General features: G+C 44.9%; 1 protein-coding gene across 1 annotated transcript in view; it reads right to left on the minus strand.

The window, feature by feature from the left end:
- Positions 1–23,342, minus strand: part of LOC148408106 (sodium channel protein type 5 subunit alpha-like) — a 43,483-nt gene that overhangs the window by 15,891 nt on the left and 4,250 nt on the right. Inside the window, exons 3-18 of the mRNA XM_088401941.1 lie at positions 22,166–22,257; positions 20,345–20,587; positions 17,452–17,515; positions 11,315–11,456; positions 11,050–11,247; positions 10,704–10,874; positions 10,374–10,631; positions 9,738–9,869; positions 8,041–8,161; positions 7,582–7,820; positions 5,651–5,824; positions 5,408–5,569; positions 4,752–4,946; positions 966–1,106; positions 769–889; positions 512–708 (exon numbers count right to left, since the gene is read on the minus strand). Coding sequence (XP_088258067.1) covers positions 512–708; positions 769–889; positions 966–1,106; positions 4,752–4,946; positions 5,408–5,569; positions 5,651–5,824; positions 7,582–7,820; positions 8,041–8,161; positions 9,738–9,869; positions 10,374–10,631; positions 10,704–10,874; positions 11,050–11,247; positions 11,315–11,456; positions 17,452–17,515; positions 20,345–20,587; positions 22,166–22,257 — 2,650 coding nt within the window. The remainder of the gene's footprint in view (positions 1–511; positions 709–768; positions 890–965; positions 1,107–4,751; positions 4,947–5,407; positions 5,570–5,650; positions 5,825–7,581; positions 7,821–8,040; positions 8,162–9,737; positions 9,870–10,373; positions 10,632–10,703; positions 10,875–11,049; positions 11,248–11,314; positions 11,457–17,451; positions 17,516–20,344; positions 20,588–22,165; positions 22,258–23,342) is intronic.

The raw sequence follows: 23,342 nt of genomic DNA on the forward strand, positions 1-23,342 counted from the left end.
TTGATTACAGTCATCTCCTTGCCTATAGAAAGGCATCCCAGAATGCTTTGTTCAACTATGCGTAAGCGATTTATTCATTCAAATCAGATCTCAAAAGTACAAGCTACCGCATTCTAATGCTCTAGCACTCAGCTAGTAGACTTTTGGAGAGGAATTTTCTTGCATATCCTGGCTAAGAGCCAATCACATGAAACTGTCATGTTGAACGCTTTGCTCAACTTTGTGTAAGCGATTTATTCATTCAAATTATATTGAAAAAGCGAAATAACTTTACTTTAGGCCTGCGTTGAGCAAGGTTGTGTTAAGTATGAACTTTAGTTCATGAAACCTTGACCCTGAAATGCAGCGCAAATATTTACCACACAGTCATGACGATTCAAACCAAGGAGAAAACGACGGCCGAAATATAACGTTCCGTCTGGTTTAGGTCGTCGTTTCTTGAAGCGTTTTAGTCGTTTTATGACCTGTCTGCAAGCCTTATGTCCGTCAGTGACGGACCTCCCGCCATTACCTCGTCATGTTCCGCGTCGTCTTCCTGCGAGTCGTCACTTCTGTCCTCCCGGTCCACCTCCTCGTCCTCGTCCTCGTCATCCTCCTCAGGAAACTCCACGTCCGACTCGCCGGGGGCGATGGGCACGCTGATGGTGAGGTTGGGGTTGGTCATGTAGCTGTCGTCCTCGGGCGCCACGTACTTCTCCACGTGGCGTCCTGAAAGGCGGAGCGGGTTGAGTTACGCGGCGTGGGCGGGGTCAGAGGCGGGCGCCGTACCTATGACGGCGCCGTTGGCCTCGGCGTGGACGCTGCTCAGACGCTTAAGCTTCATCATGGTTTTGGCTTCTTTGCGCTTCTGACGGCGACGCTTCAGGTTCCCGTTGAAGAAGTCCACAACCTGCAAAAAATATTAAAAAATAGCTCAGAAGAGAGTTGTTGCCTCTTTCATAGGTTTTATATTTTTGCTGACCCACCTGACGGCGGCACCAAGCGAGGCCTCGGCCGATCCTGTGGATGGCTATTTGGAGGTTGTTCATTTCGCCGTCGTCGTCGGGCGCCGATAGATTGTCGGAGCTGAAGCTGCTGAGGAGCAGCGCCAGGAACAGGTTCAGCAACTGCGGATGCACATAAACAAGACAAATGCTAGGCTATGTAGCAGCTAGCGCGGCGGTTCTCAAACGGGGGGACGTGAAAGCACTTGAGGGGTACGTGAGATTTTAACAGGTATCAGCAACTCTAGTTTCTTATTTTTTAATGCTGTGACGTGAACATTTTTCTTTTCTAATTAAGAGCAAATTAATTGGAACATGAAGCAACATACCACTATAAATGTAGTTCAAATGTAGATAGAGTCCTACCTATCTATCTTGTAGATTAGCTCATTAGCATTCGTTCTAAAAGACATGCAATAATTAGCTAGAAAGACATGACGTATGCGAGTTGAGTTTCAGCCTGCGCATGTAAACATATTGGTCCACGTAACTTTTGGCATGTAGCTTAGCATGATAGAGAGAAAATTTTGAATAATTCTGCGTGCTGAGCTTTTGTATGTCCATGTCAACATAACTGAGGGTCCATGTAACCTTTAGAATGTAGCTTAGCATGCTAGCAATCATACCAAATGCCGCAGATAACAATTGGGGAGAACGTTTCAGTATTCCGCAAGGAAGGCTTCTTTATGTGTATGTAAACATAACTGAGGGTCGATGTAACCTTTAGCATGTAGCTTAGCATGCTAGCAATTATACCAACCGCCACCCATAATCATCAGAAATAAAACTTTGAAGCTATAAGCTAGCTGAGCTCGTGTATGTACATATAAACATAACTGAGGGTCCATGTGATGTTTAGCACGTAGCTTAGCATGCTAGCAATCACAGCAAATGCAACATATCATTGTCAGCGAGAGAAAATTTGAAGATGCGCAAGTTACATAATTTGGGGATCCAGAAGCTTCAAGTAGTGTTTGTGTAAGAGGAAACCGGGCCAGTGGGTCAATATCTGCGACCCGACTGTGTGTGTGTGTGTGTGTTTTGGTGTATCGATGCCTCTACCAGTGCCAGTGTGTGTGTGTGCTTTAGTGTATCAACGCATAAACCAATACCAATGTGGGTGCGCTTGTTCCATGTCAGATTTCTCTGACCCAAAATACCGGCGCGTGATTGGACACTGGACATCGATAGATCGATGCCGTTGATCGGCCCGCAGAGCAAAAACGGCTCGCAGACGGCTCCGCCAACGACCTCTGCCTGGCCGGTGACCTCCGACCTAACACGAGCCGAGTCGTGTCAACAAACGAACCTGGAAATCGCAAACTCCTGTTACCTCCCTCAAGGAAGGACAGAAAATAGTTTATTGCACTGAAGAAGATTTTGAGACTCATTTCGAAGTTGTTTACGTCTCTTTTCTCAGCCAGTAATGAGCGAACATGAAAGACAAAATCCAGAACGTGCGCGTTAGTGTTTGCATATAACGCGTACTGATCTTGTTGTGACTTTGCTAGATGAAATGCGTTTTTGGTTTTTTTATGTCCGTGAGATTTAAACAAACGTCTCAGAGTGAATCCAATAAAGTTCACCTCAGGTAGTCTTTTCTTACGCAAACACGCACGCTCACAGGTGCGGGTGATAAACGAGCAGCGGGGTGATCTGTTTTTGGCGTTCCTCCTCATCACAACAAAAGTGCTGCGAGCAAAGCCCCCTGGGAAGGCGGACCGCAGCCGAAGGGACGGGGCGCGAGGACAAGGACTCAAGAGAAGGATGAAGCGAAAAAGGGGCTGGAAGACTAAGAAAAAGGCTTTTTGAGGCCGTGACAGGAAAAGTACAGATTTCTTTTCAAATTGAGAGCAAATTAAATAGAAGGACAAACAAGAGGTTTTTAAGACTGGGAGTTCCCCGAGCCTTTTGATAGAATATATAAAAAAAAAGCTGACTATTACTTAAAACAGCGGTTGAAACAAAAACAGTAGTCTTCTTTTCAAATTAAAACCAAACTAATTGGAACAGGAACACTAATTGGAAGAGGGACGAAACATGGCTAAATTGTGTTTTCTTGACTTTGTTGCAAATTGTAAGCCTTTAAGTGCTGTATGGATGCGCATTGTTATTAGTGATGCAATTTTGCAGCAGACAAGCCCATTTTTTTCAGTTCATTTTTTTTATAAATTTGTTTATTATATGTATAATTTTCATTTGTAAGTTTTTTCTTTGTTCAAGATTTGCTTGAATTACGCGAGAATTCATTCCTGTGTGATATTTGAAGTTTTTTTTTTTTTTTTTTTAATTCGCATTTGGCCACGTTGAGCGCGATTGCTTTCACAGCGGGTTCCTTTCTTGTCAAAACAAAGTGAAAACACGGAAGGGGGAGGGGCGAGCGGGAAAGGAGGGGGGGGGGGGGGGGTCGCCCAGGCGCTCAGCAGGTGAACTGCTTGCTCAGGGAAACGCGTTCACCTGCTCGTTTGTCATAAGCAGAAAGAGCAAACTAAACATCTGCTCACCTGCCGCAGCTGAACACACACTCGCGCGCGCGCGCGCGCACACACATTTGCGGCGGACATATTCATTCATTGGACTCGGGTCAGCCCGTCCCCTGCAGGAGGAGATAGAGTTGCTGCTGCTGACAGGAGAAGAATAAGTGTGTGTTTGCGCGTGTGTGTGTTTGATTAGCGCGCTGGCGGGCGGGCGGGCGGGCCCCTATCTGCTCGGAGCGAGCACAATGGACGCAAACAAACGTACGCGCGCTTCCGTGCAATGATGGAAGTGCGGACATGTGAGCGCTTCACGGGGGGAATTTCATAGAAAGCCCGCCCGCCCGCGCGCGCGCGTGTGTGCGCGCCCCGACTGGAAGATGATAGGCGAGCTCGTTATCCACAGAAAAGAAATCTCTCCTCTCTGCTCTTCATCTCCAGCAAGATGAGATGCTGAGTGTGTGCGCGTGCGCGCGTATACGCACACACTCACGACTAAAAAGGAAATTTGATGTCGGCAAATAGGAATATCTCCGATGGTGTAGCCAATGGAAACTTGTTCAAAAAGACAACTTCAAAGAAGCGGTGGAAACCATACAAGAAAAATCTGCTGTAAGTGCACAAGTAGATTTTTATGGAACTAGTTTTAATGCAACAGAATTTTCAGGGAAGAAAATCATCTATGTTGATATAGATGTGATATAGATATATATTAGGGAAAGACCACTATGTTCTTTTCAGGGCCCAGAATGATATTATTATTAGTTGAGACCGCTCACAGATATTTGGGGCTGATATGGATAATTGGAGTAAAAAGAAAAAAAGAAAAGGAAACAAAACTCAAAATAAATACGTTAACGTTACAAAATAACATATAGAGAGATATTAGAGACCAATTTGTTTTTTTTTCAGCCCCAATGCAATAAAATTATTAGCGGTTTAAGGATACTGATTACTGATATTTGGAGCCGATATTAATTTTGATTGAAATTCACTTGTTTAAAAAAACAAAACAAAAAAACACTCTCAAAAGAGTTTGTTTTTTTTTTCCTGGAAAAAAAGGAAAAAAAATCAGCTAGCTAGCTATATATAAAAACAATTTTTTTCTATATTTTTATATGATACAATAGCAACATGGAAACAGACTGAAAAGATTCTTCCGCAGCAAATCTTTGTTGGGGGCCTGGGAGCCCGCCTCCAAACGCGATGATGAAGCAGTGGAAAAGGTCTGCCGGGTCGGGGGCGGGTCGCCCGGGGGAACGCTCGGGGGGGGGAGGGGGGGTCGCGCACTCACCACCAGATTCCCGATGACCATGACGAGCATGAAGACCAGGATGCAGAGCGGCTGCCCGGCCACTTCCATGCAGTCCCACATGGTCTCGATCCACTCGCCGCACAGCACGCGGAACACGATGAGGAACGAGTGGAAGAAGTCCTTCATGTGCCAGCGCGGCAGCGAGCAGTCCTTGGAGATCTTGCACACGCAGTCCTGTGGTGGGGGGGGGGCGAGCGACCCGGAGGGGTGAGAGGGGAGGAGGTCAACCCGGGTTTGCCCACAAGACCATCATGGACATCATGGAAAAAACATTGCCCTTTGCTCCCCATAAATATATATATATAGTATATACACACTATATAAACAACACTGTTTTGACCTGCAATTGTGACAATGATGCAAATTTTGACTTATTTATTATTTTTACTCATTTATTTTTGAAAAAAAGGACCTCCTAACTAGCAGGAAGCATTTTTGGATGGAAAAGAAAGAGTAAGAAGCGTCATTAGTTTCATGTTCCAGTTAATTTGCTCTTGATTTGAAAAGAAACCTGTACTGTCCATATTAGGCATTAAAAAGCACAGGGGGGGGGGGTTAAAATCTCACACACCCCCTCACGTCCCCCCATTTTAGACCCAAATTGAGCGTGACTGTTCCGAGCACGGAGCGGTCACCTGGTAGTTCTTGCCGAAGAGCTGCATGCCCACCACGGCGAAGATGAAGACGATGATAGCCAGCACCAGGGTCAGGTTGCCCAGGGCGCCCATGGAGTTGCCGATGATCTTGATGAGAGTGTTCAGCGTGGGCCAGGAGCGAGCCAGCTTGAACACGCGCAGCTGGGGACACGCAGGAGACATGAGGACCGCGTTGTCCTCTCACCGCGCGGCGGTTGGCGGCGACGATGCGGCGCGGGTCACCAGGCGAAAAGATCGGAGCACGCTGAGTCCTTCCACGTCGGACAGCCCGAGCTCCATGAGGCTGAGGCACACGATGATGCTGTCGAAGATGTTCCAGCCCGTTTGGAAGTAGTAGTACGGGTCCAGAGCGATGATCTTCAAAACCATCTCCGCTGTGAAGATGCCCGAGAACACCTGAAAAACATTGAGGACTGTTACCTTCTCTAGGGAGAGCCCCACATTGATTTGCAAAGGAGTCACTGCTCAGCAATGTTGATTCATTAACCCTCCTGTTATGTTTGTTAGCAAGGAACGGCAATAATGTCCCCGGGTCATTTTGACCCAGGAGGTATTTAGTCACCCAAACGTGCCCAAAATGTGTGTGATTCAAATCCAATATTTTGTTTTAACCATTGACTTGTCTTTGTTTCTCAAAAACAGCATTAATGTCTCTGGGTCATTATGACCCGGAGGTGTGTGGATTTATCCAAAACTGTCAAAACCGTTTGTTTTGAAAACCCACTCACAAAGTAACAAAGGCAACAATTTATTCAATTCAATTTATTATTCAATTCCATTCAGTTTGTGGGTCAGTTTGACCCACGGCTTAATAGAAGGTTTTAATTAGAAAAAAAACATTTCTTCAGGTTTGTAACGGAAACCCTGTTCAAATTTGCCGATATCAAACTTTTTCCGCCTCGGGAGTTGCTGTCATCGGCAGTCACGTGACCCGCTGCGCGCAGTGCAGCGTCAACACACTTCTTCTTCTTCTTCTTATGTGAACGCTGCAAACTTTCAAGCCATTTAGGTCTAAGAAAATGCCGAGTCATGGTGTCAGGCCGGGAGAGCGGCGCGCCGCTCAATTGTTAACTTGATAAATCCTGTAATCCTCACAGATGTTTGCATTGCCTTTAGCTCGCCTTTTAGCCTTTCAGCTTGTCTGTGTGTGCGTGTGTGTGTGTGTGTGTGTGTGTGTGTGTGTGTGTGTGTGTGTGTGTGCGTGCGTGCGTGCGTGCGTGCGTGGAGGATCATGTCAGGACGCCGAGACAAATCAATGTCCATAATGTTGTTGGCAGAGAGTCCTCATGTTATGGTGTAGAATTACCCAGCCGTCGACGCTAATTTTCGATAGCCGTCAATGGCAGTTTGCCATTAAACGTTAGCGTTAAGCTAGCCGACGTTGGTTATATGATCTTTGCTAGCTTGCGGATTTTCACCTCATGGCAAGTTTGTCTGGAATGTATCCCTCCGGCAATAAATAGGGCTTCCAATCTGTTACATAAACAAGAGGGGATATCTAAACATGATATTCCCATTAATATTTCGCTTCATTCGTCTCAGGGGGCGGCCATTTTGCCGGCGATCGAAAATGATACGATAGTTACTCGGAACTCAGGTAACAGCCAATCAGGGCTCGGCTTAGGAATGTCAGGTGACCTCATTCAAAAAGCAGCTGAGCTGCGATTGGTCGTTGCGCGAGCAACTGAGATGTTGTTTGAAGGGGGCAGCAAGAAACAAAATGGCCGTCGACTGAGATGGATTAAAAACGGGTGGATTTTGCCTCGTAATTCATATTCCACAAATAAATTATTCATCAGAATGCATAGAATATTTATTGTGAAGAAAAAAATCTGTACAGTGATCGCTCATTTGAATTTCTGTTCAATTCTAACAAACAAAAGTTATTCAATATTACAAATGAGAAACGTGCATGTAAAATCGCCTATCTTACGATCTCATTCCGACCTATTTTTATTTCATAAACATGTAGTGGTGAATACAAGCAAAATAAACACAAAATATATGTTATAGGTCATTATTATTTGACTGATTTTGGTAAAGGAAAAAAACAGTTAAACGAATGAAAGAGGCCGGGACTTTTTTCGCATATCGCAAGTGCTTTGCGGCGCCACGTTGATCACCCCCGAAGATCAAAGCGACGATTTTCTTACCAGATTGCCGATGCTGAGCATGCCGTTGAAGTCGTCGGTCATGGGGTAGTGCTCCATGGCCATGAAGAGCGTGTTGAGAACGATGCAGACGGTGATGGCCAGGTCCAGGAAGGGGTCCATCACCATGATCTTCACCAGCTGCTTGACCTTCAGCCACCAGGGGGAGCACTCCCACACCAGGTGGCGATGGGCGAAGGCGTACCAGCACGGGTGGCATTTCTTGTGGGCCTCCTCCAGTTCTGACAGAATGACATTTGCATCTTCAAAAACTCATCATGAGGTCATTTTGGAGAAAAGCGGCTCACAAAATTGATCAATGATGCAAAGCGCCAGTGAGCCTGGAAACAGAATGCGAAATGAAAGAGAATCGCTATAGCACGCTCAAGCGAATTCACCTTTCAAGTAATTTGCTCTTAATTGGAAAAGAAAACAAATACCGGATGGAATAGCGGGGCTCACCCTCCATGGCGTCCGTCAGGTGGCTGCTGGCACTGGGGGCCCGGCCCCGCCGCTCCGAGCCCGGCGCGGACGCCGGTCGGGGGAGCAGGACCGTGCTGAGCTCCGTGCTTGACGTCGGGACCTGCCGGAAGCGCCGTCACATCGGTGTCACGCAACTAGTGCGCCGGCGTACCTCAAAAAACTGGGATTAGAGCGCCTCGTTGTCAACCCCGAGTAAAAGCAGGAGGATAGCGGAAGAGAAAGAAAAGACTGAAGTCTAATTTGATAGCAAGCAGGACTTTGCGTGAACATGAAGGCTTTAGAGTGCCTCGTTGTCAGCCACCGGCCTTCAATTAGCACCCGCGTCCCCCGTTGCCACGGTAACGGCATCAAACGCATGACGTTTGACCAATTGACCTGACATCAATCCCTCTTTTGTGTGTGTGAGTGTGTACGGGGTGGGGGTAAGATAAGCAGGTTCAGAGATTCAAGGAAGACCCTTCATGTGTGTGTGTTTGCCTACTTGGTTTTGTTGATATGTGGGGACGCTTCATTGGGTATCTATTCAAAATAGATGACTTTTGATCGATGCTGTCAGAGCTTCTGTGTTTGTCCTTCTTTACTACATGGTGGGGGCTTCTGGCTTTTCTGTATTTGTGGGGACCTCTTGTCCTTGTGGTCCGTTGTGTGTCCATTTCGGTGGGCAGCATTAGTCTACTACCTTTTTTTGCAAAGCAAAAGATAAAACATTTTGCGCCACGCCCCATCAAAATGATGACTGTAAATAATATAATTATTCAGAAAAACTTTCAACAAATGTTAACTTGTAAGCCCCCTCATTATGCATTATGTCAACAGGATGACCCCACTAACACAGTAAGACAAAAACGCGTGTGTGTTTGAGTGTCTAAGTGGCCACTCCATGAGGTACACAATCAAATGAGATTTAATGCATGGCCTGCTTAATGCTTGCTTTTGATTGAGGCTATCCAAGCGTCTGTGTGTGTGTGTGTGTGTGTGTGTGTGCGCCTGTTTATGTTCGTAAGTGGTCACTTTATTAGATCCAAAAATCATTAAAAGTTAAAGACGCGTCGAACGCTAGATTTGATGTCCCAACTGTTATGCCGAATCCGATAAAGTTGCACTTTGGAGCGCGGCTCGCTCTCAGGTGTGCTTGCATAACATTTTCCGCCCTCCGATGAGACATGACGCAGCATCGCGAAGGTTAGCGAAGGTTACTGAAGGTCACCTCCCACGGTGCCGCCCGCCCGCTTCCTCCTCCGTCCTGACTGCCGAGCCGCCAATGGGGAGGCTGGCCAAAAAAAACAAAAAAAAAACGCCGCCAGTTGTGCTCTGGTTTGCCTCTGGTTAGCGGCGGTGGGTCGCCATGGTAACATTCCCGTGGCAACCGAGCTCCATCCTTCCTCATCCGGCTCAGCCGCACGCAAATTTTCAAGAGATTAGGGAGGGGTCAAAGCGAAGGGGTGTGGTCATTTGACAGCTTACCCACACCAGGCATCTCCTTTGACCTTTGACCCCACAAAGCACTATGCCAGTGGCGTGACTGTTATCTGAGTTGCGCGTGTGTTTAGCTCATGATATCAGAGTGCAGCTATGCAAAGTGCTGATTCATAATTCACATGTCTGAGTGTTGGATGGATGCAGTCTCCGCCATTGTTTCCACTGTGACAACACACACACACACACACACCACTCACACTCTCCTCCTTGACCTTCTCCATGGTGCAGGCGGGTAGCTGGCCCTGCAGCGGCGGCGGTGGCGAGACCACCCCGTTGTGGTCCATGGCAACGAAAAGCTTCCCGTTGATGTTCAGAGTGGGATAAAAGACCTGAAAACACACACACACACACACACACACACACACACAACAGGTTATTCTCCTTACCTGGTTATTAAAATAGTCGGTAATAGTCGGCACACCTAAAAGCCACCATTTTCCTCAGACAAATTCAACTCCATTTCAATAGAGGTAGAACATTTTAGAATCTATTGATCATTTTTTTATTAAAAACTAAACACTGCTAAATTGAGGGTGTAGTTGAATTTAAAGTGGCATTAATAATGTATCCAATCATCACCTGTACAATTCATTCATTCACACTCAATCCAAAGTACTTGTTTACATTTCATTTCAAGCGTTGTCTCGTAAAAAACCAACGAGGTACTATGTCATCAATTTCTTTCGAGATTTCACATTCAATCCGTTTTTGAGGTACGCATGGTAAGCAGTGAGCGTTTAACACATAAACACAAGCCAGCGAATCAAAAATGTTCAAGTTATTTAGCACAGCTAGCCCGCTAGCTAACGAGGGACGTTCTCGGTTCTCGTTACCTGCGAGCTCCTGCTGGTGTTGCTGTAGGTGCTGGGTCGGCGTTTGGGCCAGGGTTGGGTCAGGATTCCGCTGAAGGTGCCGCCGCTGTACGTCCGGCCCCCGGCGCTCTCCGCCACGTCGCCCGGCACGCTGTACTCGTCGTCGGCCATCTCCGCCTCGGAGCCGCGGCTCCTCAGCCGGAAATTAAAAATGGATGACACCTGGCTGCTCCGCCGAGTTCTGGAGGAGAAAGATCGGGCCAGCAGGGGGTGCAGGGGCTGGGAAGGCAAGTGGGTGGAGCCATAAGTGACTATTGCGGAGGGAAAAAAAATTCTTCTTGGCGTCCTCACTTTGGAGCTTTCAGTGGAGTCCGCCTGCAGCAGCTTCTCTTCGGATAGGTTGGCTTCCACGTCAGCCACGCCCACCAGCGCCTGACTGCGCCGCCGCTCCTCCAGAAGGTCCAACGGAGACACCTCCGGTGACATCAGCGAGTCTGAGTCTGGGGCTTTCTGGGCGGCCGCCTGGTGGGAGGAGTCAAGCGGAGGCAGCTCGTAAAAAAAAAAAAAAAAAGACTCAAATCGTCCATTACGTCAATTTGAAGTGAAACTCTTGAAACCCTTGAAATGAAAGTCTTACCTCACAGAAAAAGGTTCAAATTAAAGACGGTAAGCGGCTAAGCTAACAACGTAGCACTACCTGCTGCTCCTTCTTCAGACGCTCCACAGCCAGCTGGAACTCGCGTTCCTTCTGGCAGGCCTCTGCGATGGTGGCCTGGTTCTGCTCCTCGTAAGCCATGGCCACCACGGCCAGGATGAGGTTGACCAGGTAGAAGGAACCCAGGAAGATGACCACCACGAAGAACACCATGTAGGTCTTACCGGCCGAGCGCAGCGTCTGTACGAGGCCAAAGTTAGCCGCGGCGCGGAGGCTGGCGCCTAGCTAGTGGGGACGCTAACGGCACCTGGTGGTAGAGGTTCTCCCAATAGTCCTGCGTCATGAGTCGGAAAAGCGACAGGAAGGCCCAGCCGAAAGTGTCGAAACTGGTGTAGCCGTAGTTTGGGTTGCGACCCGCCTTCAGACACTCGAAACCGTCGGGGCACTTCCTGCAAAATCACAGCATTTGATTGGCTCGGTGTGTAAGATGATCATCATTTTATCCCACGTGCTGTTTGATGTGTATGCTCCCTAGTGGACCGGATTGCTTATTGCAATCTAGTGCCGCATACTAGGCATTGTAGTGTGGGAATAGATTACAGTATGTCTTCAACTCCTCAGTTTAAATTTGTGTGAAGTTGAAGTTTTATTTTCAGAGGCTTGTTATTTTTATTTTTTAATTCGTTCAATCCCAAAAATGTATTTTTAAAGTAATTGACTTTTTTAGGTACTACAAGACAGTTACTTTAAGTACTCAAGCAATACAATAGCCAATTACCTGAGTACCTACAGTACTCAGTTGCTTAAGTAGCTGAAGTAATCAATTACTAATTTACTACCAGCTGTATATATATTACATTCACCAAATAGGTGACATATTTTAAAAAAAATAGTTTGAAGTAGTTTTGAAGTAGTGCAGATACTTAAGTACAAGAATAATTTGGATATTAAAATTACTAAAGTAATTGTTTACGTCAGGCACGATAGTACTGAAGTATCATTACGTTAGTTATTTAAGTACTAAAGTAATGAATTACTTTAGATAAAAGGTACTTGATTACTAAAGTAGCTAATTTAATGTCTACAGTATTAATAGAATGACTAAGGTTTCATTTTTGGGGGGGCGGGGTCAATGACAGATGGTCCGAGTGGCTGACAATGCCAATTACACTTTTTGGCTTAAAAAAATGACGGCTTGAAAAATAAAATGTCCACCTCTGAATTCTACTATAATGCCGTGGGCCACTGAAAAATAAATGGCTCCCCCAAATGGCCCCCAGGCCGCAGTTTGGACACCGCTGGTCTAAGCTATCTGCTTGTTTCATACACAAGCGTTGCAATTCCCTGAGCTTTACGCAAAACTTGCGATTCATCTTCAGGTCGGCGTGTCATCCAATCAATACGGTCGTCTTCACGCCTCCAAATCCGCCAGGATCCGAAATAAACGTCTCAAACGGCTTTCCTCGCGAGCGCGCCTTTGGCGTCGTTCTTTGAGGCCGCTCGGAAAGTTTGCCGAGGCCAGAGTAATGCTGAGGCCTGCCAGTAACACGCAGTCCTTCTTCTTAATGTGATAATAAAAAGCTGAGCAGCAATCAATGCAAATGTACTTTCAAAGTGCTACTAACACAAACATCACCACGTCGATGCTAATAGAATACGCTAACCCGCGCATTGTGCTGATATTACAAACATGGGGGGGGGGGGGGGGGGGGGGTTGACGGAAACCCAATGTGACTAATCATCAGCTGTCATCTTAGACCGACACCCACCCTGAGCGAGACCGTCCCGTCTCACACACTCTCACGCGCGCACGTCATCCCTCCATGCTAGCATCTCATCCAAGTGAGTCAACATGGCGGCATGTGTGCGTCTGATGGCCCCGGCGTGTGTGTTGGTGCGCTCGAGGACACCCAAAGTGTGTGAGAGATGTGAAAAATGCAGACAGCAATGTTGTGTGAGAGGTGTGAGAGCCCGCAGTTATCTCTCACACACACTTCGGCGGGACGCCACTTCAGAAGCCTTCGTTCACACTTGCTACACATAGTAGAGATTCCGATGCGTAATCAATAATCTAAAAATAATTGATACATATTTTGATAGGGATGGGCAAGTACTGATGAATTGATTTCCTCATTGGATGTCTATAGCCGTCATAGTCATCGGTACGGCACTAATATTACTCATAATAAAATGAATAGGTCAAAATTTTGATAGGGATGGGCGAGTACTGATGTGTGTATTTACAGTTACGATTGTGTGTGTGTACATATATAACTGTGTGTGTGTAATTTTTGCGTGAGAGTGTGTGTGTCTTTGTTCCCCCGCCAGTCCATTTGGTTTCCCGTCACACACATGCACGCGCACACACACCTTCAATTATAACATTCAGGTAAACTGAGGCCTGGTAGGAAGCCAATCGTGAGCATCGCTATGGCAACCGTATCCCAGTGCTGGTTGCCGAGGGAGACTGTTTTGTGCCACCTCTGTTGGGAGAACTGTGCAAGGGTGTGGAAGTGTTTGTGCATTTAGAAATGCGTATGTATGTGTGGGTTGACTTTCAAAGCAAAGACTAGCATGTTAGCATTAGCATGTCGTGACCCTGGCGTCGGGTGACTTTTCAAACTTTTTTTGTTGTTGTTTTTACCCTCATGCTCAGCAGCTAGCAAAAGGTCGAAGGTCATTAATCCCTCAGAGGAATCAGAGCTGGGTAGGGGGGGTCAACGGTCGGCCCGGGTGGAGGTTAAAAGTGACCTTGGTGGAGGTCAGAGCGATTTTGCCTGTGTTGAATGTCTGATGAGTGACATCAGCAACGGCTCTCAAAATAGTCTGGAGCCAGGTGGGCGGAGTCAGACACTTGTTAGCCGCGGCTGCGGCGCTTTGATGGCTAATGCTAACGCTAATGAGTGAGCGACGAGTCAACAAACACGCTCGGCTACAGTCTGCTAGCTTGGGAACAAATGGTCAGATGACTGAGCGCAAACACACACACACACACACACACACGCAAATATACACACATATAGCCAGACGTGAGCACATATACAGAGAATTCAAACATGCAATTTACCATTAGCACAAATACACATATATACAAAAGCGGATAACCGAAGACACACACATGCACACAAACCAAGACACAAACATACAGTATGTACAAATAAACACGCTTACACAAAAATACATGTTGACAAGCATGCACACAGACACACAAACAAGCACAAATCCACAAATATACACACAAACAGACTATATCACACAAAACACACACAAACACACGATGCACGCACACAGAGAAACAGATACACACTTTCATATCTATGGACGCACAAACTGGCAAACACGCACAGACATCCACACGAGTGGGCTTTTCTATCATAGTGGGGACATGTTCGTGACATAATGCATCCTCTCAACTAAAATCCGTTTCAAACTTAACTTTAACTCTAAAAGCTAGTCTTGATCCTCAAAAAGATTTCTGAACTTGTGAGGTCCACCAAAATGGTCCCCCCAAAAGCAAGAGGTCCCCACAAAGCGTTTGGTACCAGCATGTAGCAAAAACAAGAACAAACACACACACGCACACACATTTACACGCACTTGGACAAAGCGTGGCGGGTAGTAAGGGACATCTAAGATAAGGTTTCAGCTCGTCTCGCTCAGGAGAACAAAATCAAATTTGCCGTCCGATGGCGAAGCTTTAAAGCGTTTAAACGAAACATGAAACGTTAAGTGGCGTCCCGTCTTTTACCGACGGGTCGCACAAATCTTTCCTGATGCGTCCCGGTAAATGTAGTCTGGACGCTCGCAAACTATCCGCCAAGCTTTTCTCAGAGGGTGTCCCGATACTTTTGTCCACTTGCCGTATTTAAAGTTCAGCATGTGACAGCTGGACTGAAACAACATGCTAACCAATTAGCGCTTAGCTGGCGGAGCGGCGGGAACATCGGGAGGCCGTGTGTGTGTGTGTGTGTGTGTGTTTTACTTAATGGTACACAATGGAGGGGGTCCGAGAGGCTCGGATGTCAGGGGCACAAGAGGTCGCAAAGCGATTCTGCTATCAGACATCTTTGTCAAAATTTAGCTTTAGCAATTAGCATTTATGTGCATAGGCCCAATCAAGTTAAACAGTACTAAACTATTGTCTTGTTTGTTTTTTATTTGTGTAGTTTATTTTGACGTATTTGTGTTTGAAATCAAATATTGTTCTTAGTTTGAATAGTGACACTTAATCCCGTCTTAACAAAAATAATAAAAACATGGCAATATCGTTTTGGATCGATATTGGTATCGTTATTGCAAGTGTACCTCGTATTCTGCTTCTTAGGAGTATTTCTAATGCTAATGACAAGGATGCTAATGTTAGTAGAATGTTCTTTTGCTGTCCGGGGTAAAAACGGGAACTAAATACATCATATTTTCTTGTCTATTTGACTTTGTTTTTTGTTTTTTTAATAAGCTCTTTACAAACAGACACACATACACACGGAGCCCCCGCAGAGCTTGGTGGAAGCCTCTTTGGCGTGTTTGGCCGTACACGTAACAGACATCACACGGTTAGACTCCCGCTGAGCTCGCAGTACATGAACACGCATACACACACACACACACACACACACACGCACGCACACTCACAATAGAACTCAACAGCCATTTAGAAAAATGTTTTGGTGTTGCAGTTGAGCTATTGATCTGTGTAGCTTTTAACATAATGTTATAAGGTACAAGTGCAAGCTGGGAACTTTGTAAACACACGCGCACACAAACGCGAGCGCGGCGTGGCGACCACCAGCGGAGAGGGCGGCTAATGGAATGATGAATACGGTCCATAGCACGCGTATGTTCCAGGAAAGCGGGCCCCCCTCGGCCATATTTTTCTTCGGACCGCCGGCATGACAGCCCGGAAAGATCGGTCGCCTGGTCTCTATGGGATTGCCCGGCGACCGGTCGGCGGCGGACCGGGGCTCTCCCCGTGACCCGAAGGAGGACGAGGCACGGGCGGATGCTCGTTTACATAATGATGATGATGAATTAGCGCTGAGCTCGGCGAGCGGTCGCAGCGAGTATGTCGCGGCGGCTTAGAGCCGCGACCTTTGCCCTCGGGGAGGCTGGAGCGACCCCGCTGCGTGCGGCGCTCGGTCGCGGGAAGCTAGTAGCGGCGGAACCATCATCGTCACTGTCAGCGCCGCTCGTGCCCAAACGCACGCCACGCGGAATGTCAAGGCTTTATACCGCACCTGCAGCTACACGGCTCGGTTGTTGACCAACGTTGCCGTGGCAACCGCACACATTTTGCAACGAGAAAATAATTGTATTTTGTTTTTAAACAAAATATACTATACTAAATACTTGTAAATACATATGAATACATTTTATTTTGTTTTATTATGTATATACATATAAATAATAATGATAGTTATTATATATATATATTATATCATTATTATTATACCTGAAAATTTTGTTTTGGGAATGAAGCTAACATGCTAAAAAGAAATTTTCAAACTCTAGAGCTATTTTTGTATTTAGTATTCATCCCGGGAATGAAGAACTGTGAGGCGGACACGCTAACCGCTAGGCTAACGTGCTAACAAGAATATTTCAAAAGCTATTTTCGGACTTACCCGCAACAAAATACCTGAAGATTTTGTTCTGGAAAGGAAGCTAACATGCTAAAAAGAATTTTTCAAACTCTACAGCTATTTTCGTATTTAGCCACAACGAAATACCCCCAAATTTTGCCTTGGGAATTAACGCTCTTCTCGGGACGGACAGCAACACGCTAACTGCTCAGAGGAAAGCCCGAGAACAGAGTCATCCCGGGAATTAAGAACTTTGAGGCGGACACGCTAACCGCTAGGCTAAAGTGCTCTCAGGCGTCCCTCCCTTGAAGGCAGATGAAGTTTTTCCCCGTCACTTCTCGCCCGTTCGCACGTTTTCTTTCGTTTCTACTCGTTCATTCTTCTTCTCTTTTGTTCTTTTGCGCTCCATCTGTTTGCTCCACTTCCTGCCATCTGCTCCGCTTCACCTCCACCTCGGCTGGCTGTTGCGCCTTCATCTCCTTCGCCACCTTCTCGTCTTTTCGCGACTAAAGCCGCCTTCTCTTTTTCCCTCCCTCGGTTGTCCTCCGTCCATCCTTCTTTCCGCCTCACCTCACCTGAACCTCCCCTGTTTCGTGTTAGCCTGCCAGCTACGCGTTAGCATCCTGAGATGGTTTCACGCGGCGCGGTCGGCCGGCTAGCCGGAGGCTAACGCACACATACGCACGCACGTGCGCTCGCATGATGCGCTTGCGATAGCGGTGTCATTCAGAGTGTCATCTTGCCGCTCTCAGCGTCAACAACGAGCGCCGAACCTCGTCAGTCCTAAAGCCGCATGTCACATGACCTTGCGGCAATGCTCGCGCCGCACTCGTTTGACACAAAATTAAGTCTTTTTTGGACTCACCCCGCATCGCTGCTGTTGCCGCAGATCAACGCGTCTTTGGCGCCTTCCACTTTGTAGAAGTTGTCTGCAACAGAAAACATACCCAAAAAAAATTCTAAATTTTTTAGCAGATTTTAGCAATTTAGCAATTTTTTTTAACAGAAATATTTCAGAATATTTTCAGAATATTTTTTGTGTTCATTGAATTGTGTTTCTTTTTCTTATCTAAGAATACTATGATTCTAATTTTGAGATATTTTTCCCTCAATTTTTGGGAACTTTTTTCCAGTTTTTTAGAAGAATTTCTGTAATTGAAAATTAAAATTAAAATTAAAAACGCTACTTTTTTTAACATGTTTTTACAGATTTTTTTCCCTTGTATTTTTGTTTTTTTTTCAATATTTTAGAATATTTTAAAAAAGGAGGAAAATATTTCCTAAAACTAAAAATGAAAAACAAAAAAAAGTAAAATAAACTGTAAAATTAAAGTAACACATTCTTTACATTTACAGCAATATAGATAGATAGATAGATAGATAGATAGATAGATAGATAGATAGATAGATAGATAGAGATAGAGAGATAGAGAGATAGAGAGATAGATAGAGAGATAGATAGATAGATAGATAGATAGATAGATAGATAGATAGATAGATAGATAGATAGATAGATAGATAGATAGATACTGCTGAATCACAAATTTATTATGTAAAATTAACAAGAGCAATAAAAAATTGCCGATATTTCACCATAAAAATTGCATTTTTTGGTTACTGTGCATGTGAATGCAAATATGCTTCAGAATAGTGAATTAGAAGAACAAAAATTAGTATCAATAATATCGCAAAGGTGCAAAAAGTGAGCAAAATATCATGACTGTAATTTCTATGGCCATTTCCATTAGCACATCTATTGTTTCCCCCTTACATGATAGCATTAAGCTAGCAAATTCTATTCTGGATGACGACATGAAAACAGGAGTCTTTGAACATATTTAAAATTGTTTAACATATTTCTCGGATGGGTACGAATAAAGTTTAGATTTTTCAAAAAGCAGGCAAAGAACAAAGAAGTTTCTCCAAGCGTGGAGATGGGTGCCTAAAAAACATCTCCAGTCACTTCCCCTTGAGTGGCGGCCGTTTGGCGTGAGTGGGCGGCTCAGACGCGGAGGACGCCGCCGATAGCGGGAAGAAAGCCGGCGTTTTATTGTGAAAAGTCATTCCCGTGTGAGACGTCGTTGCATAAGAAGACGCCAAACTCTGACCTTCAAAGCTAGCTTGACATTTTCATCCACTCGCCTTATGGGAACAACTTTCCGCACGCTCATCTTTTATTCAACGCACGCACGCGCACACAACATTCATCCCACACAAAAGTCATCAGGAAAGCAAAAGGCACTTCCTGTAACATCAAGTTTGCTCTTCCCAGCGCAAACATGTCAACAACTTAACACAAAGTAGAAAAAAAATGATTTTTTTTTTTTTTTTACATCAAAACAAATCTTACACCATGCTAAAAGATTAGCATTAGCGAGATTAACATCTGTTATTGAGGTACTCAAAAAGCGTGTTTTATTTTGGCAATAAAACATAGACGCAAACTTTTTTGCCGTTGCGTAAAAAAAGTACTGTGTGTGGACAGGCGTGGCATGGAAAAGAAGTATATCTAATGCTAGGAGAAAACTTTTATTGTGGCGGGACAGGGAAGGTAGATGTTGCTGGGCTATTGATCAGCGTAGCGGCCGGGCTCTCGGGTTTCACGGCAGCTTTTAGTTGGTCGATACGGACGCCTGCGGGGGCGCTTGCTCGCCTGTTTGTTTGTTGCCCTGTTTGCTTTGTTGCTTTGTGGCGGGTGGAGACGCAAATAGCATCTGCATTAGCATCCGGCTGCATTAGCATCCATGTGCCAACATAAACAGGAAGGCGGGGGCGGGGTCAGCTTCCGACGTCGATGGATGGAAGAAGCGGGAATATAACGCAACGCTAATGTGGGGATTAAGTGGGAAGCGAAACTGGCTTCGCGGGGACGCAAAGTCAAAATTGGATGTACGATGCGAGTACTACTAAAGTAATCAAATACTTTGGGCACTAAAAGTACAAGAGGGAATGAGGTACCAAAGTCATCGATTACTCTGCAACTCAGAGGACTAAAGAAATTGTTTACTGAGACTACAAAAGTACAGGTAGTTACTTAACCTTAAGAGGTAATTAAGTGCTAAAGTAATCAATGACATCAGTATCAAGAGTACTGATGTCATTTATTTGTTAATAAAAGGGGGAAAAAAGTACTACAGCACTTACTTTATTAATATACTTTATTAGAACTTTAAGTACTAAAGTAAATAATCAATTACTCTGAGTACAAAATACTAATCACGATAGGCACTGAAAGTGATTGTTTATAGTAATTAATTAATTTAAAAAAAATCAAGTGATTGATTATTTTAGGTACTAATATACTAACATAATCAATTACTCTGTGTATTGAAGTAATAAAATAATTAATTACTTCTGATTACTTCAGGTACTTAAATGCAAGAGTAATCACTCCTTTAGGTAATTAGGTACCAAGTTAATTGATTATTTTGCAACTCAGAGAATTAAAGTAATTGATTATGCTAGAGTGATATACAGTTGATTGATTACTTTAGTACTTATTTACCGAAAGTAATTGATTAATTTATTTTGGAACAGCCAATTTTTTTAGAGACTTTTTTTGACAAAACCTTGAGGAGAAAATAGAAAAATGAATCCCAGTTTTGATTGAATGCCTGGACTCTTGAAAACGTAAAAACACGTCTTTGGGATTGAATGAGTGTGTGATAAACACCCTCACATTTATGCATATACAGTATATCAGTATTGAGGTATATACAGCAGAGGTGTTTTTTTTTGTCAAATTTAATTCCGCTCACCCTCGTCCGAGATGAAGTGTCTCATGGACGTCCATGTCTTGTTGTTGCAGAAGAAGGACGCGTTGGCGGGCAGGCTATCGTTGACGCAGTGCGCCGTGCTGCGGACGCACTTCTGCCGAAGGTTTCCCATGAAGAGCTGCAGGCCGATGAGCGCAAACACGCTCAGGCAGAAGACGGTCAAGATCATCACGTCGGCTAGCTTCTTCACCGACTGGATCAGAGCTCCCACGATGGTCTTCAGGCCTTACGGAAGGGGCGCAGTGTTAGCGTGCTAGCTTTAGCTAACGGGTAACGAAGAAAAGCGCTGCATTGGGAATCGCTTCATCCATAAAAATGACGATGTAGCCGTTATGGACTACAGAGTAAGTCAACGATTACCAACACCACAAGCTAGCAAGCTAACAAAAGCACAAGTTGAACAGAGACAACTGGATTCTTCATGGTGGTTGGGTAAGTTTCACCTTCACCAAAAATGAAACTTCCGCAACAAACGACACAAGTCCAGTTGCCCTCGTTCATCTTCAACACTCAACAAGCAAGTTTGGACCGGCCCAACATGAAAAAGGAGGAAAGGAAGCACAGAGGAAGAAAATATTGAGGAACCATTCAATCACTAGCATGCTAACGTCTATTGTCGGCAGTTTGAATCAAATGATACGCTTAAATGCTAACGAATGCTACGGTCAAGTGTTGAAGTTTTGGTTTGGAATGCGCACAACAATGTTTTGCTAATACCATCGTTATTTAGCATCTCTCCACATGTACATCAATCATGCTGTCAGCGCTGATTGCTAACATGCTAAGCGGCAGCATACCGAGGTCGGCTAGCATCAGCGTGAAGGTTTTTGTTTCAATGTTTGAATTCTTTGTCACGATAAAAAATCGTTTTTTTAATATGAAGTGCCTTCATTTCAAAGTCAGCAAATGAGGTGCTAGCTAGCTAACAGCTATAAAGCTGACTTAATCAGACTTTAAGGAGATTAAGAGAAGTCATGTTGACTTCTAAACTGGTATTATTGTGAATGAGTGACTTTTTATTGACTTCGGGTGCTTTACTGGAATTCATTTTGGAGTGTTCACTTCTGGAAAATGAAAAACAAACATGCTAACATGCTAAGTGCCTGTGTACACAGGTGGGATAGCGTCAGCGTGTTTTTGTTTTAATGCTAGAATATGAATCTTTGGACAAATTTGAAAATAAAAATACTTTTGTTAATATATGAAATACCTTCATTTGAAGTCAGCAAATGAGAAGCTTGCTAGCTAGCGAACTGCCGAAACACTAACTTAAAGGATTAAGAGGAGCCATGATGACTTATAAGGAGGTATTATTATGGATGATTGACTTTTTATCGGCTTCGGGTGCTTTTCTGGAATTAATTTTGGAATTTCCACTTCTGGAAAATGAAAAAAAAATGCCCATTATTCATTTGAAAACAACTGGGCATGAAATTAGCAAACAGAAGCAGAGCGAAGTCACCTCAGGCAAGTGTGGATCACAAATCGACGCGCTACATTTCATTATGAAATGATTATACACCCCCCCCCCCCCCACCCCTCCACAAACAAAAAAAACCAAAAAAACTTAAACCCAATAACAGCTAGTGTTACAGTCAACAAATAAGTCATGCTAACAATGTAGCATTCATGACAAATGAGGCTTGTTTACAATGCTAATGCTAATATACGACAACTGAAGCAAAAAAAAAATATAATAATCCTATGCCCCCTCAAGTGAATTCTCAATCTTTGCTGTCGCGCATTCTACTAGCGCGCATGGTCTCGTAAACTCGCTACGGCGTTGGTGGGCGGGGCGCTCACCTGGGATGACTGAGATGGTTTTGAGCGCTCGCAGCACCCTGAACGTCCGCAAGGCCGACACATTACCCAGGTCGACAAACTCAGTCACATATCTGCAACAGGGCCAGACAACACAAAGACACACGAGAAGGCGTCACGCACAGACACACAAGCACACACGCACGCCATTGGACGTTCCGCCCACAAGGCGGACGGACGCCACCTGGAGGGCCGACATCACGGAAAACCAAGCCGTTTATTCCAAATCCTTGAAAACAAACACTCACCGTCACGCAATTTAGCTTAATCTTCCAATCCCTTTGCTCTTAATTTGAAAATAAAGCCGCGCTGGATTTCAAGGATATGGAACGAATGCTCACAAATGGCGCCACTAGCTTTGCCGCTAACACCCTCCAGCTGACGTCCTCGTTTCACCTCCCTGCCCTAATTCCTCTTCGGCTGTCCCTCGGCGATGGGGTGCACGGGGTACGGAGGACTAAACACAAACAGGGCTGGACACGGAAGGACGTTACGACCACACTGCGATGGCGAGCGTTTCCTGGTCGGGTGGCCCCGCCCCCGCCCCCTCCCCCACCCGGCGTGGGGCTCCGCTGTTGGTCTTACCTGGGATGACCGAGATGGTTTTCAGGGCTCTCAGGACTCGAAAGGTTCTCAGTGCCTGCAGGTTTCCTACTTTGATAAACTCTGTTAACAGCCTGCGGGGGGCAGTGTGGCGCGTGCAGCAGCAACAACAATGACCACAACAGAAGAAGACAAAACAGAACGCTCTTTTTGACACACTCAGTCAATGTTTTGACAAAAAAAAAAGATCTATTTAGTAAACGAACACATGCAAATTCACACTAAGTCGTAAAGCCGCGACGATCGATCAATAACAAATCTATTCAAATAAGACATTCACTACCATTGACGGACAAAGACGTCAAAGATTTTTTTAACTCTATCCCAGCAATTGACAGCTAGGTAAGTAAAATAAATCCATTTGAACTTGGCTGGCAGTGAATGAGTTAACTTTCAATTAATTTTTTTCAAGAAAGTTCATTAAAAATTGTCCAAATCTTTGAAATGTCAGTATCTTATATTATTATGATCTACTGGAGCAGATTTATTACTTTTATGTAAAAAAATTCAATTACAATTTTTTTCTGACATTTTACTGACCAAACCAGTCACTGAA

The sequence above is a fragment of the Hippichthys cyanospilos genome, chromosome 19, assembly GCF_059441005.1.
Source record: "Hippichthys cyanospilos isolate Australia breed blue-spotted pipefish chromosome 19, RoL_Hcya_1.0, whole genome shotgun sequence".
Lineage (NCBI taxonomy): Eukaryota > Metazoa > Chordata > Actinopteri > Syngnathiformes > Syngnathidae > Hippichthys > Hippichthys cyanospilos.